This window comes from Athene noctua, chromosome 2 (assembly GCF_965140245.1).
Source record: "Athene noctua chromosome 2, bAthNoc1.hap1.1, whole genome shotgun sequence".
Classification (NCBI taxonomy): Eukaryota; Metazoa; Chordata; class Aves; order Strigiformes; family Strigidae; genus Athene; species Athene noctua.
Window position 1 is genome coordinate 133,448,932 of NC_134038.1, and position 15,443 is coordinate 133,464,374.

Here is a 15,443-nt window from a genome sequence, read left to right on the forward strand (position 1 = left end):
CGTAGCCCAATTGCACTGGAAGACAGATCAGTATTCAAACTGTCAACAAAGAAGACTGATGTTGGTCATAAAGCCCTATTATCTGAAAAAATTTGATGTGGACTTGAGTTGTGATACAGATTTGATCAATGCTACTTAACTGTATCATTACCTGATGGCTCATCTATACATGGTAGAATGGAGATTATGCTGAAAATTACTTATAAATGTGGGTGTTAATTGTGATGCTACACCAATAAACAAATTGTCAGCTCTGGATGACGTGTCATTTGATGTACTTAAGTACAGCATCGAGTCCAGCTGTAACAGTGCCGCTATGATTGTGTCAGAGCTTGGAAAGACACATACTGCACAGTGCTAGGAAAGAGGTTAGTTGTATAATACATCTCCTAACATTAGCTCCCACCCCAGTAAATCTACTTGATTAATGAGATATAATGATGTTTTATTAGATTATTGTGCATTGCCACTGCACAAGCACCCTCTAAAATTTTGTGTCCAGATTTCTAATCTTATCGTTTTCTTACAAGTCAGTACTTTTGAGAGCAGGTTGTGCTGTATTACAGCTGGCCGACTTACAAAATCCCATGGTACGTGAAGATCTGAGCTTATATTTCTTCAATATTTTTCACACTGTAATGAAATACATGTCTTTAAAATAGGCAAGAAACACATGCACACACTCTAGGATGGCCAAAAGTAGGGTGTTCTCATGGAGTTGTGGGAGACCCCAGTCCTTGTACCTGCTCTGCCTTACAGGGAGCACAATCCCAAACTTGTGGTGATCATCCTCTTTTCCCCAATATATCACTGAGTACTTTAGCTCCGATTACAATGCACGTTTCATTTGTTCCCTATCTTCTCCAGACTGGACAGCAGTGCCCCTCAAGAGACTGTTACATATTGCTGTCTATGATACAGGTAGTCAGTATAGCAGAAGGATGTTGACACTTCTTCCTCCACTGTTTAAATAAGCAAAAAATGAGCCTGTAAATATCCTAGTTCTAAAACTCCTTTATTTTGGTTTTAGTTTGAAACTAAGTATCAAATATAACCATTACAACATGAATGAATGAATGTGAATTCTCTTTGTCTAACTCTCTACTTATCAACTCCATGAACAGCTGTCCTTTTTTTTTTTTTTTTTTTTTTTTTTTTAAATCAGATTGTGCTTCTAAGGCTAAGGCATGTTGGATGCCTGGAAGCATTTTTGTTTTCAGCGAGACACTCTGTTAACATGACACAATCCCTTTAAAATGCAGACATGCACTCAGCAAATTTGATCAGCCCTGAGATGAATTTAGATGCACAAAGATGGTGAAGCAGCCTAATCCTTCCTACAGAAGAAAATGTTTAAATAAATTTATTCCATCCAATGAAACACCTGGGCAAGCTTATTTAATATAGACTTTGCGTTTAATTATCTCCACTGAAAGGGCACTTGCCATATTTCAAAATATGATTATTTTCTTTTGTATTAATTATTTTAAGATCCTCAAAGGAAACCTGGAGAGAAATTTTTAAAAGGGCTCTTATTAAACCTGAGCCACCAGAAGTAATCTTTTTGGAACAGGGAAGCTGGGATATGGAACTGAAAATATATATTATTTAAAAATCAGACTCTCTACATAAATAATGAAGAATAGCTGTTAAAAGCTGAAAATAATTCTGTATGAATGAATTGTTGCTTGGCATTAATATCAGAAATACTTACACATTAAACTGTCTTAGGGAGAAAAGACGAAACAGAAAAACTAATTCTGTAAAGAACTCAATATGGTGAAAATTATTGGCAGAAGTCAAGGAAGTGTAAAATTATGATATACCCAAAGAACAATACATCCCAGATTCAGCATCTCAGTTCTCTCCTCTCCTTTTGCTCTTGTGGGGTTGGCACAAAGCAAGCTACTCCTTTTGGGAAGAATTTATTCCCCAATATATTCTGGCAAGTAATTTTACCACGAGTGCTCTCACTGCACAATCCAATTACCTTCATATGTGCAAGAGGGAATACTGTATACGAAAACAGGAGACCCTGTTCTCCCCACCGTAACTGAAACTGCAATATCAACAGGGCTTCAATGTTTTTATGCTAGTTAGCAAATTAAGAGACTATGGCAATGTATGCATGAGTAATTAGATTACTGCCTTTTTTTTTTTTTTTTTTTCAGCATCAGCACTACATGAAAGGATATTTGCAACACGGGTTCGCACAGGATGAATGCAGTTGTGTGTGTGTATCATCTAAAAGTTGCTTTGGTTGCCTAGGTGCAAGCAAGAGGGCAATTGTGCCCATTTTAGGCACAATTTTTATTTAGTATTGCACTTCTAGGCTCCTCTTCATGTTACTTTGCTCCTTGAAATGCTAAATAGAGTCTTGAAAAGATCATGTTACATGTGCCTTAACCTTTGCAAGCGATCAGACAGAAGCTCACGCTATCAGTAACTGATTCGCCTTGTATTCTTTATCCAGGAACTGTATGTTCCACACTGCAGGTGTGTAAAGGGATCAAAGCCAGTTTTCCAACAGAAGTACTTTTGCCTTTTCTTCTATCAGGCAACTACACAAATTTTAATTGCCAGTCAAAGTGAATGCAGTTACCAGATCATACTACTGCTTCATCTAGACAACATATTAAGCTGTTTTATACCATTTGCAAAACTAACTCAAAGACAGCTCTCACTGTTGAAGACAGCTTTTTCCTTAGCTATTCAAAAGACATGAGGTTTATTTCACTTTTCTGTAGATCCTTTGTATAGGTGCTTATACTACCCTTTTATCATTATTGGTCAGACAAACTCATCTGAAAGAAATTCCTTTGGGCTGTCTTGGCATTGAAAGCGTGTGCTTTCTCTGGGAAATACTTAAAATGATAGTAAATGCTTGTGAAAGACGGGAAATAATGAGAGGGAAAATGTTTTCTGATCATCTATGTTTGTGTTCTTGCAACTGAAGATATTTTCACAACTGAACTGAAATATGTGGCTTTTTTATTTGCCACGGAATTGTACTCGAGCCATTCCCCGAGACGGCACCCTGGATGAGGTAACAGCCTGAAACCCATATTCCTCCCGTTTTCCCATCTGCAAAGCGGCAGCGAGTTCAGCGCGTCCTTCTGCCCCCTCCGATCACCCTTCGACTCTCGTGCCACGATATTCACGTCCTGTGGCGACTTTCAAGATGAAAGTGAATAGAAATCTGAGAGTGTAAGGTTGCAAAGCGGGAGGGAGGTCAATGGCAAGAGCCGTGCCAGCCGGGAACGGGGTGGAAGGGCCAAGAGCCAGCAGCGCCCGCGGCCGGGCGTCGTGCGGCGATGGCCATGGCCATGGCGGGCTCCGCCGCCCGCCCACGTCCAGCCCTGAGAAGTGTCGGCCTGGGGGCAGGGGCAGGGGCCGGGCCTGCAGAGCCCGCGGGCCCGCCCGATGCCCGCCGCGGCGGCCCCGGGCGCCCCCGGCCCTGCCCGCCCAGCGGGACCCGCCGGCAGCCACCGGCACCCCGTGACAGTGGCGGGGGGCGGCGAGGCGGGGGGAGGCCGGCGCCGCAGCGGGGGTGAGGAGGAGGAGGAGGAGGGGGAGTGGAAAAGAACCGAGAGGGGAAAAGCGAGGGGGGCGTGAAGGAGTGGGGGGCGAAAGGGGAGTGGAACGGCGAGGAGACGGCGGCGGGCAGCCCGAGTCAGCGGCTGCCGGCGGGCGAGGCGAGGCGAGGCGCGCGGGCCATGGCGCGGCGGGACGGCGGCGGCGGAGCCCACCTGCTCCTGTGGCTGGCGCTGTGGGTGCTGTGGCGCGGCGGCGCCGCCGGCGCCCTGCCCGCCCGCGGGGCGGCCCTGCCCCTCGGCGCGGCCCCGCCGGCGGCCTGCAGCCCGCGCTGCCAGCACGGCGGGCTCTGCCTGGGCAACGGCACCTGCCTCTGCTCCAAGGGCTACGAGGGCGAGCTCTGCCAGCACGGTAACCGCCCGGCAGCGCGCCGCCCGGGGCGGGAGGGACGCCCGGGGGTGCCGGGGGAGGCGGCGGGTGGCGGTGGGGTCCCTCGGCGGGGAGAGGCGAGAAGCGCAGCGGGCGGCGCCTGCCCGGGGCTGTGGGGACTTTCGGTTGGTGGTGACCCCTGGGGACGCGCCTGGGCCCGAGCAGGGCTGGGCACAAGGATCTGGGAGAGCTCCCTGACCTGCCAGCCTGCCTGCAAGTAACCCTGCCGGGAGGGTGCCCCGAGCTCGGCTTTGGATCTGGCGTGGGACGCCGGTGGTTAGGTGTCTGCGAGGACAGGAATAAGGTGTGGTGGAAGAGGAGGGGTAAAGGCACCCAGTTGCTGGTGAGGCGAGGCAGTGAGAGCAAACTGGTAGAGCACAACCAAGAGCCAGCTCCTTTATGAAGACACTCACGTAGGTGAGTAGACCCAGCCATCGGAAAGGGCCATATTGTCAGCAGATAATGTTTTACTGCTTGAATATGGGTAGTGGTCAACTTGCTGGACAGGCTTCTTGCATCAGCTTCCTTTTAACATTTTCACTGTGCCTGTTTAAACACTTACCTGAGTAAGGAATGATGCTTTTAGAGGCTTGACAGCTTTTCTAGCCTCAGCAACATTAAACTGGTATTTCTAGGCACGATTAGTGAGAATAGTACTAACGAAAAGATCAAAAAAGCATGTAGAAAGTAGGGGGGGGTGGTGTCTGGATTACTTGTTTATTTGAAATATAATCAAGTGCTTGTAAAAGTACTGAGATTTACTTCCTGGATGTTTCCTGATCCACAAAGTCCTTTGTACATCCCATTTCCATGGTAGGAGACATAAAGCTAAGGTCAACTGAAGACTGTTCCTGTTGGTTTCCAAGGGGAGACAAAGTATTTTTGAAAATGTCGTCCAATATGCAAAAGTAAACACTGAGGAGAAGAGTTTTTGTTTAAACCCTATTTAATGTAACATGTCTGATTTCTAATTCCTTCTTCAAAAGTTTAGCTGCAGAGGACTGTGGCTATTAATTACTAAAAATCACTCAGTATCAGGATTTCTTTTGCTTCACCTCTTGTCCTGTGTAAAGAGGTGATATAATTTGTACAGTATTTGTGCTAGTTCTCAATGCCCTGCATTTAAAAGTGATTATTTTTCTTTTTAAATTCTGAGGTGAGACACTGAAAATTTAATTCAGCACTGTAATCATTCACGGAGCATTGTTTTATTTAGAAGCTGAGTCTGGCAGGTGGTGACAAATGATGTACAGCTAATGTGCTGCATAGTGGAGTTGAATACCTATGCTGTATTCACTGTTTCAAACAACTTTTAGACCCTATGGGAGATGTGGAAGATTGTTGGAGAGGAGATCCATTTTGGAACTAGAGATGTGGACTGTCTAGAATTGTTAAGGAAACTGCTGAATGCTTGCTCTGATAAGGTCATCAGCGTAGCAAAAAAATTGGATAAATGAAGCTTCATCCCTTGTTCTATGAAGAAAACTGAACTGAAAACTATGTGAAATACCACAGAAATAAGAGTTTTTCTAAACTGAGAGCTCTTATATGGCATTTCCAATGAACTGAAAGCATCTGGTAAAACAGTTACGCAGAACTGAGTGCTGAATGATTCTTTCATACTTGTCTGTGTCCTTTATTTGCATGCAAATACTCATTCTGCAAAGACTAATGTGAAAAATACTCAGTTCTTCAGTTGGGTCACTTGCAAGTGATATATGAGGGAGAAATCACTGTGGTGTTACTCGCTGCTCCTCTTTTCTGTCTTGTTTTCTTCCCTCTGTTTCAGACTTCCCACCCGTCCAGTCAAAGGATGAGGAGGTGTGGTGTAGAACACTCATCTCACACCTGCAGTTAATTCAGATGAGACTCTCTGAAACACATGGGTTTCTAAAATCTCTGTGTGAATAAACAAATACTTTCTCAGACACCGGGTCTGATTCAGGAGTGATTTATGAGTAGCAAGGAGGTCTGTGTGATAGGTGATTTATTTTCAATCTGACTGGATTTACCCATAATTTTGCAAAATGAAGATTTTTTTAATTTGTGCCTTATCCAACCTGTCCAAGCTGCCAGCAGTGAAAAAGGTCCAGAATCTGTGATGATTGTAGATGCTTTTATCCCAACAGATAATTACAGTTAAATTTATTTCAGATGATTTCTAAACAAACACTGTACATTTCAGAAAGGTCTCTGAGAGGCAAAGTGAGGCAAAAAAAAGAGGGTGGAGGAGAAGGAAGTGCTGACTTACTTCTGGAGACATTTTAGAGAAGAGGTACGAGGAAATGAGCATGTAGTTTTTTCTGGAGAGTTATGTAGGAATCCAGTAGAGAGTGAAGTCTGATATTCCATCTTAAGAATCAGAAGATGCCCTGAAGTTGCAGATGCCCCTGAAGTTGCAGCATTTTTTATTGAATCATTTCTTTTTATCGCCTCTTTTTTTACCTGTCATTTCTTGACTTCAATTATCAAAAGCTTCTTTGGCAGTTCAGCTGTGTTCCTTTCTTCCTATTTAATATGGCTCTTTCTTCTGCCTGTTCTGTCTAGGGTACAAAAGCTTTCTTAGTTTTGAGCGTTTAAAACTTAAAATGGTGGAGCACTCTCCGTGCAGGGAATCAATTTCACCTGATCGGCAATGTAGGATGGCAGGGCAAATACATCTTAGGAAATGTGAAGACAAACTGAGTACTCGTAAACTAAAATAATGCAAATTTCTTACATACTTAAGTAGTAAGTTTGGAAAGCTTCACCAGTATTTCTACAAGCTTTGTTTGTTGTCTATCTTACAGCAACATGTTATCCAAAATGCAAAAATGGTGGGGAGTGCCTCAGACCTGGCAAATGCAGATGTCCACCTGGCTATGGGGGTAGATACTGTCATAAAGGTAAGACCCAAATAAGTGATAGCTTGAAAAGACAAGGAATTTGAAAACAGATAAAATTAATTTGTGACTCCTCAAGTCCAGGATCTAATGCACTTTGAAATAATGACCTTAATTCCTTAGACCTTACTGTCAGAAAATGCATGGCCTAGAGGATCTGCATGCTTGCAGAAGAATGGGTTGGGGTATAAGTACTGAAATGTGTTGTAAGAATCTGAGAGTTTTGTGCCTTGGAAAAGACCTTGTTTACGTGTTAAGTAAATATTCTGTTTAGCTCTATAACAGACTCTTTCTAAATACTTTAATGTGATGACGTATAAATATTTCTGCGTTAGATGGTTGAAACTTTTGTGTAGTGTCTGCAAGGTGGTAATATTAAGGGCAAGTCGCTGAAGGTATGCCTGGCAATTTATTGTTGATAGGTAATAACAGAGGTGAATAGCAAAGACCAATTTTTATGGTTTTTTTGAAGCCTATTGAATATATGCGTGGACTGGAAAAGGCAATCTAAGAAAAGGTTGCTACGTTGTTATGAGCTGATCAGACTACTGATGATAACTTGAGTTCTGGGATAAAAGGGGAAGCAAACTTGAAATAGGTTGAGGGGAAGATTATATAGTAGGCAAGATATCCCCAGAGAATGAAGGAAAAGAAAGCATTGTTTTTCTTTCAGAAGAAAAGCCTCAACCTGCCCCTTAAAAAATTTCTAGAAGTTATTTTTGAAAAGACACCGGTAAATTAGTTGGGCAGTTGTCATTGTGCTGAGAACTTAATAAGCATGCTGTCTGTCTGTGCTCACAGCAGCTAGCAACACCTCACAGGATTATTTATGCTTGATTTTTATTCTGCAGACATTTTCTTTATTTCTCTCAAATGGGAAAGAGCTGCAAGAGTTTACTTGGAGTATAACGTAATGTGCACTTGGGGAAGGAACTTGGCTAGCTTCTGCAGCTCTCTGGAGTCTGTTGTTGTTGGGTTGTCTGGGTTTGTTTGGGGTTTTTTGTTTTTTAATAAAGCTGTATTTGTTATTTTATGAAGAAAGCATGATCTGAGCGTACCTAATGTAACAACTGTACATGCTTGCAGAGCCTTAAATTGTAGCTCTGGGATGTTAACTAGACTGAATGGGAATTCAACTGCCAGTGATAATAATATGATACCAAAATTGTTAACATAGAAGAATAAAAAAGATGAGGAAGTGTCTTCTAATGAAGATCTGTATAACATAGTACTGTTGTGTAATGCTGGGGAAATAACTATTCATTTTGAGTAGACATAACAGTGTTGAGACAACAATGAGGTAAATTTGAGCACTGTCATTTTTCAGCAAAAGGATTTTTATTTTGATTTGATTTCTTAAAAGCCAACTGAAAGTGTAGGTTTGTGGGGTCTTTACAGGGACCCCACAATAAAAGGGAACTTGACCTTCTTGGAAGAGCCTAAATCAGAAGCGAGATGAGTACTACTTAGAAAAAGCAGAGTAAGGATTCCACTAATGCTTATACTACAGCTGATACTCAGATTTGTATCTGAGTAAAAGTACTACTTGTATTTGTTATCACATTATCCTTGTAAAGCAAAGGATGCACTTGTGCTCACCTTCAAGGGGGAGTCCTGTGGCATATGGAGCCTGGATGTACAGACTTGCAGTGTGGTGCGGTGTGCTATTACAGAACTGCACCGAATCACAGAATGTCTGAGGTTGGAAGGGACCACTGGAGGTCACCTTGTCCAACCCCCTGCTCAAGCAGGGCCACCTTGAGCCAGCCACCAAGGACTGTGTCCAGATGGCTTTTGATATGTCAAGGATGGAGACCTCACAGCTTCCCGGGGTAACCTGTGTCAGTGCTTGGTCACCCTCACTGGGAAGCCATGCTGATGATTTTCTTGTCCTTAATGTGCCTGGAAATGGTTTCCAGGATCAGATGTTCCATTACCTTACCAGGGATAGAGGTGAGGCTGACCGGCTGTAGTTCCCTGGGTTCTCCTTGCCCTTCTTGAAGATTGGAGTGATACTTGCTTTTCTCCAGTCTTCAGGTACTTCTCCCAGTCACCACGACTGATCAAATACAATCAATATTAAATACATTAAATTATACTGTGTGACAAAGAAAATGCAAACAAGCTTTGAAAAGGTTTTCTAGCTGTGCTGAAGTTGACTTGCATGTCCTTGATGTTCAGAATTTGTGCCAAAAACCTGTTAGCTGAAATTGTGCTCAAAACTTGTGGTAGAACAGAGATTAGGATTTTTTTCTACCAAGTAACAAGCAGACATTCCAACTGTCCATCATTATAATGAAGGATAGTTGTTTCTCTTCAATACAGTGAAAGTGGTGTATACATTTACATTCATGCTTGTGAAAGGATGCATCTGATTGTACAGAACAGTATTTATGCCATATTTCAAAGGTGGCACACACCACAGTTGATACCAATTGCATGTTTGGCATAAATAATGCTTCGTTAATGAGGCCTTCAGGGTTTTGATGTGTGGAATGATTTTGGAATGAGGAGGCTGGCTTAGATAGTTGGCCTTCGGGAAGGCACCACTCGACTATAGTCATAGGTTCATTTGTCAAAGTAATATCCCCTTCTCTTCTTCCTCTTGTTATGTGTAGGTCCTGTCAGGTAAGGAAATATGTGAATCCTTCACCACACGTTGCTGGTTTGCCAGCTGTGAGTTGGCAGGATCGATAAGAATATGCATGTTAGTAGTTACTGTGGTGCAGCTGATGAACAGTTGGTTCACAGCTGGGGAGGGGAGGAGCTGTGCCATAGCTATAATCCTGTTTGTTTGTTGGAACTCTCAGGCTAAATGCTCAACAAGCTTTTAAGCACATGCTTAATTTTAACTGTTTTATGTTGGCGTTTGCAGACGTGGTTCTGTCATCTTTGCGCACTCCTTAGAGAACTGTGCCTTGCTTTGAATAGTTGAAATTTTAGTCTTTGCAGATGTGATAAAACAAGTAGTTGATGGTAGACCAGCTGCTTAAAGGTGATTATTTGAAGTCCTATGCTGCTTCTGAAATGCACTGCCTATGCTCTTCTTCTGCAGTAAGCTGTGAAGGAGGCTGTCAAAATGGCGGGGAATGCATCTCTGTCAATGGAGTTGTGAAGTGCCTTTGTGCTTCTGGCTGGACAGGATCAAGATGCCAAGAAGGTATCTACATTCATGAAAATATTTATATTGATTAAAAATTGATAACTGCGGTAACAAAACCGCTTAAAATGTATTAAGAAGGTAATACCTATGGAACTGTAATTGCATTACTACAGAAATTAAGTACTACATTATTGGTACATACTTAGATAAAATAGTGTCAAATTATTTTGTGTTAAAATGTACATCTGTTAACATTTAAACCAAAATTCTTAACACAGTAGCTAAGTACTTTTTTGCCATTTACATGGTCCTGGAAATGCCTTTACAGTTATACCAGTTGCATATCTGGCCTGGAAGAAAATGTGTTTTGCCATTTTGATTTGTATCATCCTGAATCTTTCATTCTGTCAGTATTCTTTTATATCAGCTTTATAAATCCTGCTGACTTACCCGTTCTTTTCTTCCAGCAATTTGTCCTCAAGGTTGTCGGAATAATGGAGCTTGTGTGGCTCCTGGAATTTGTAGCTGTCCAGCTGGATGGGTCGGTGGAGCATGTCACTTAGGTAAATGACTTCTGACATTTTTCATTTATCCTATCTCTGCTTGTTTGATTTACCAGTAGAGTGTTCAAATCTTCAGTGCCTAGCAAAGCTGCTAGGAAAGTATCTTAGAATAGTAAATGTGGTGTGGTCAACATGTGCCATCCAGAGGGACCTGGACAGGCTGGAGAGGTGGGACTGTGTGAACCCCATGAAGTTCAACAAGGCCAAGTGCAAGGTCCTGCACGTGGGTCAGGGCAATCCCAAGACAAATACAGGCTGGGCGATGAGTGGATTGAAAGCAGCCCTGCGGAGAAGGGCTTGGGCGTATTAGTGGATGGAAAACTGACCGTGACCCAGCAATGTGTGCTCACAGTCCAGAAAGCCCAACTGTATCCTGGGCTGCATCAAGAGAAGCCTGCAGGTCGAGGGAGGGGATTCTCCCCCTCTACTCCACTCTCGTGAGACTCCACCTGCAGTACTGTGTCCAGCTTTGGGCCCCCCAGCATAAGGACATGGACGTGCTTAAGTGGGTCCAGAGGAGGCCACGAAGATGATCAGGGAACTGGAGCAGCTCCCCTGTGAGGACAGGCTGAGAGAGTTGAGGTTGTTCACGCTGGAGAAGAGAAGGCTCCAGGGAGACCTTATGGCAGCCTTCCAGTACCTGAAGGGGGCTACAGGAAAGATAAGGAGGGACTCTTTGTTAGGGAGTAGAGCAATAGGATGAGGGGTAACGGTTTTAAACTGAAAGAAGATAGATTTAGGTTAGATATAAGGAGGAAATTCTTTCCTGTGAGGGTGGTGAGACACTGTCACAGGTTGCCCAGAGAAGCTGTGGCTGCCCCCTCCCTGGCAGTGTTCAAGGCCAGGTTGGATGGGGCTTTGAGCAACCTGGGCTAGTGGAAAGTGTCCCTGCCCATGGCAGGGGGGGTGGAACTGGATGATCTTTAAGGTCCCTTCGGACCCAAACCATTCTATGATTCTGTACATGAGAGCTGCTTCTGCACAGTGGGGATCTTACAAGTATGCGTAAGGAGTAGATGGTTTTTCAATTTGTTCAGAAAGAGAGAACTTTTCTACTTCAAGTAAATTTGGATTCAGATTTTGTTTGTCACCAAATTCATTACTTGATATATCTTGTACTTCTGAAATATATTCTGTAAACCAAGACCCCAGTATAAAGAACTGAAAATGGCCATTACAGAAACATTATCACTACTCATGTGGGTTAGAAGCTTCATTAAAATTTATGGACATAGAAAATTGAAACTTGAACTTCTCACTTTGAGGATAAGTTGGCAGAATCAATTCCAGGTGTTCTTAAAAGACTGAGTGGAAGCCGGCTGTAATCAGGACTAGTACTGACTGACGCTTTTGCTGAACAACCACTTGCATTTTCTCAAATTTTGATTCACAAAAGCAGATGATGATTATAAAAACTTTAATCTACCCTTCTCTGGCAAGGCCTTGGATGCTCATAACAGCACTGCCCTGGTGCTAAAAGCCATAATCCTAGACTGTAAAAAGGGACGGTGTTTTGTTTGCTCTCTGGGAGACTGAGAGAAAGCTTGTTTAAACGTTGCTTTTGAACTGGGTGCAAGGTCTCTGGATTAAGTCCTCCGCATTTGAAATTTTTGTGTGGTTGTGGGAATCCAGATCAGCTAGTGTTATTTCTTCTGCAATATATAGTCAAGCAAACATTAACAAATAATATTTTAACTTCCCCATTTGACCAGGTAAGTGCTTATCCTTTGTATTCATCAGTGTATCAAGGCAGACAGTGATATTAAAGTATGGGAGATGCAGGGAACTTAAAAATGCTTAGCTCCATTTCCTGCACCAGCAATAAGAATAGGAATGGTCAGGTTCTTAATGTCAAAATATTCACTGTTCCTGAACTGACTAGATCTGCAGCCGGTTTGACTTCTGTTGGTGCAGATACTCAGAAGCAAATCGCAGCCCCTGGCTTGTTAACTGAGCCGGTGTGTAGCTGGGGGACAGCTAAAGCTGTGCCCGCTCAGTCCTCCTTTGCCCTTCTCGTGGGGGAACAGAGGGGCAGTGTGTGAGCAACGGCTAGTCTGCGGCAGCTGTGTCCTCACGCATGTGGATCCAAGAACTGGCTTGAGTAAGTTTCAGCAGGAATTTTTATTGTTCCCTCACTTTCATGGAGGCATCCATCTCAAAAATAGCCTGTGCCTTAAAGAAAAACAGAAATTATAGTATTTTAAAAGGGGAATGGAGCATGAAGAAGACTAGACGTACTGTGGCTGTATTCCAGTGAAGGCCATGATGTCATAAATTGAGAGGCATTGCTTTTCAGTTCTTCCATTATGCTTTTATTTATACTGTCCCAATGCGGTCACCAGGGAACAATTTTGCTAGCACAGTGAGACAAAGAAGAAAAATGATCTTGTGTTGTGCTGAAGACAAACTATGTATCTGGTGTCTCATTTTAGCTGTATGTAAACTACCTTGTCAACATGGAGGAAAATGCATAGCTCCAAACGTGTGCAGATGTCGACTGCCGTACTCTGGTCTACAGTGTACAAAGAAAAGGAAGGAATGAACCAACTTTGACAAAGATAAGCTGCAGTTTCTTCACGTAACACTTCACACAGAGGTGAAGTCTGCAGCAGTGGGGGACCTTAAAACAAACATGGTAACTAATTGATTTCAGATAGCTTTTTGTCTTCATTATATTAAATAACTGCTTTTCTGTATGAAAGAAAAGTATTGCTGATTATTGTAACAAAGCTGGTAAAAGTATCTAAGTGTGTGTAGTGTATGGCACACGTTTTCTTCTACTCTCATTTTTCTTCGTACACAGAATTATTATGTCTTGGTTGATACACCTGATCTTGAAATAAAATTTACTCTTCAAATAAAGTACTTCAGAATAGATCTGTGCTCTTCTTTTTGATTTTTTTTCTTTTTGATATTATTGCATTATATTAATGATGTGTTTTTAAAAAGCACATGCAACAAAATGTCCTTAATTCAGATTATCAAAAGAGGATGTTAGTTCAAGTATAATTTACCTTTAATAAGATTACACAGTTGCAAGAGGAAGCTTGCAGAGTTTGCATCTTTCTGGAACATCAGCACATTGCAGAGCATCTTATTAAAATCCTGGTTATCACTTTATGTATGCTTCCTGCCCCTCCCCCCCCAATCAGATTTGGATCTTGATCAGTTAAACAGTATTAAAAAAAACCCCAAACACAGTACTTGTTCAGACCCTTCCACTGGTACTTTCTGAAAGCTCAATCCATACTGATACTCTCAAGGAGTCCTTATCTTGGCTACTTCTACAGTCACATTATCTGATCATCTCTCAACATCAGATGATTACCTTTTCTTATCCCAGTGAGACACAGAAATATGTTTATCTCCCTTCTGGAGCTGTAGACGTTGGTGATTCATTCCTATTCAAGAATGGGAGGCTACAGACTGGCTGTGAAGAAAAGCCATTTCTGCCACAAATCACCTGTGCGGAGGATGTGGAGGTTCATCACAGAATCAGCTAGGTTGGAAAGGACCTTGAAGATCATCCAGTCCAACCATTAACTGAACACTGACAGTTCCCAACTACACCGTATCTCTCAGCACGAAGTAGACCTGACTCTTAAACACCTCCAGGGATGGGGACTCCACCACCTCCCTGGGCAGCCCATTCCAATGCCCAACAACCCATTCTGGAAAGAAATGCTTCCTAATATCCAGTCTAAACCTTCCCTGGTGCAACTTGAGGCCATTCCCTCTTGTCCTGTCACTTTCTACTAGGTTAAAGAGGCTCATCCCCAGCTCTCTGCACCCTCCTTTCAGGGAGCTGTAGAGGGCGATGAGGTCTCCCCTCAGCCTCCTCTTCTCCAGACTAAACACCCCCAGTTCCCTCAGCCACTCCCCGTACGACCTGTGCTCCAGACCCTGCACCAGCTCCGTTGCCCTTCTCTGGACACGCTCGAGTCATTCAATGTCCTTTTTGGAGTGAGGGGCCCAAAACTGAACACAGGAATCGAGGTGCGGCCTCACCAGTGCCCAGTACAGGGGTAAGATCCCTTCCCTGTCCCTGCTGGCCACGCTATTGCTGACACAAGCCAGGATGCCATTGGCCTTCTTGGCCACCTGGGCACACTGCTGGCTCCTGTTCAGCCGGCTGTCAATCAACACCCCTGGGTCCCTCTGCTGGGGTGTTCCCATTTGCCCTCATTTAGGCTTTGCAGCCTTCTGAAGGGGCTGCAGATTGAGCTGAGACTCCTGCATATGTTGTTCCATGTCTCATCTAGGCTGTTTCCTGAAGGCTACAGTTGAGGATGGTTTTGCCAAAACACGCAATCTGAATCAGTTATGTTTCTGAATGATGCCCAAATCAGTATTTTTTGTGCGAAATAGATTGATTTTTGTCATTGCTTTCTAGATGAAACTGGAATTCTGGGTGGGAGAATTTTAACTACGCATCCCTTTAATCCATGTGCCGATGCAAGAGTATAACCCATTTGATAGACTAACAGTGTATCTGTGTATAAACTGCCTTACCAGAACATGCAGCTTTCACGGGCAGGGTGGTTTATATGGACGTGTTTCTCCAGGGCTTACAAGCCACTGAGCACTGACAAGAAGCAAAGGAGATGGGGTCTTCTCAGTTACCAGCCTTCTCTAAGAGCAAACCCAAGCACATGGAGGCGAATGAGAGTGATACAGTTCATGAGACTCCTGTTTTGTGTTAGGAGCAATTGCTGTAGTTGAGAACCTCTGCTCCTGCTTTGGAGGCTGTTGCATTTGTTTCAGATGGAACCTGCTATGGGCATGCGTGGTGCACGTTTTGTTGCTGTGGCAGGGGACAGAGTAAGAGGAGTGTATGGGTTTTTGTGCTGCTTTTGCTGTGATACACTGAATATTTCAGACATGCTGGTGAAAAATTATTTTCATCCACGGAACAAGACAATTTCATCAATG

The 15,443-nt window shown here is 43.3% G+C and overlaps 1 protein-coding gene across 1 annotated transcript; it reads left to right on the forward strand.

Moving 5' to 3' along the window:
- The first annotated feature begins 3,716 nt into the window (after positions 1 to 3,716).
- LOC141957067 (uncharacterized) lies at positions 3,717 to 13,291 on the forward strand. The gene is made up of 5 exons (XM_074898019.1): positions 3,717 to 3,945; positions 6,753 to 6,848; positions 9,901 to 10,005; positions 10,416 to 10,511; positions 12,944 to 13,291. Exons 1-5 carry the CDS (start codon positions 3,717 to 3,719, stop codon positions 13,051 to 13,053), a joined length of 636 nt encoding a protein of 211 aa, XP_074754120.1. The 3' UTR covers positions 13,054 to 13,291.
- Positions 13,292 to 15,443: the final 2,152 nt, after the last annotated feature.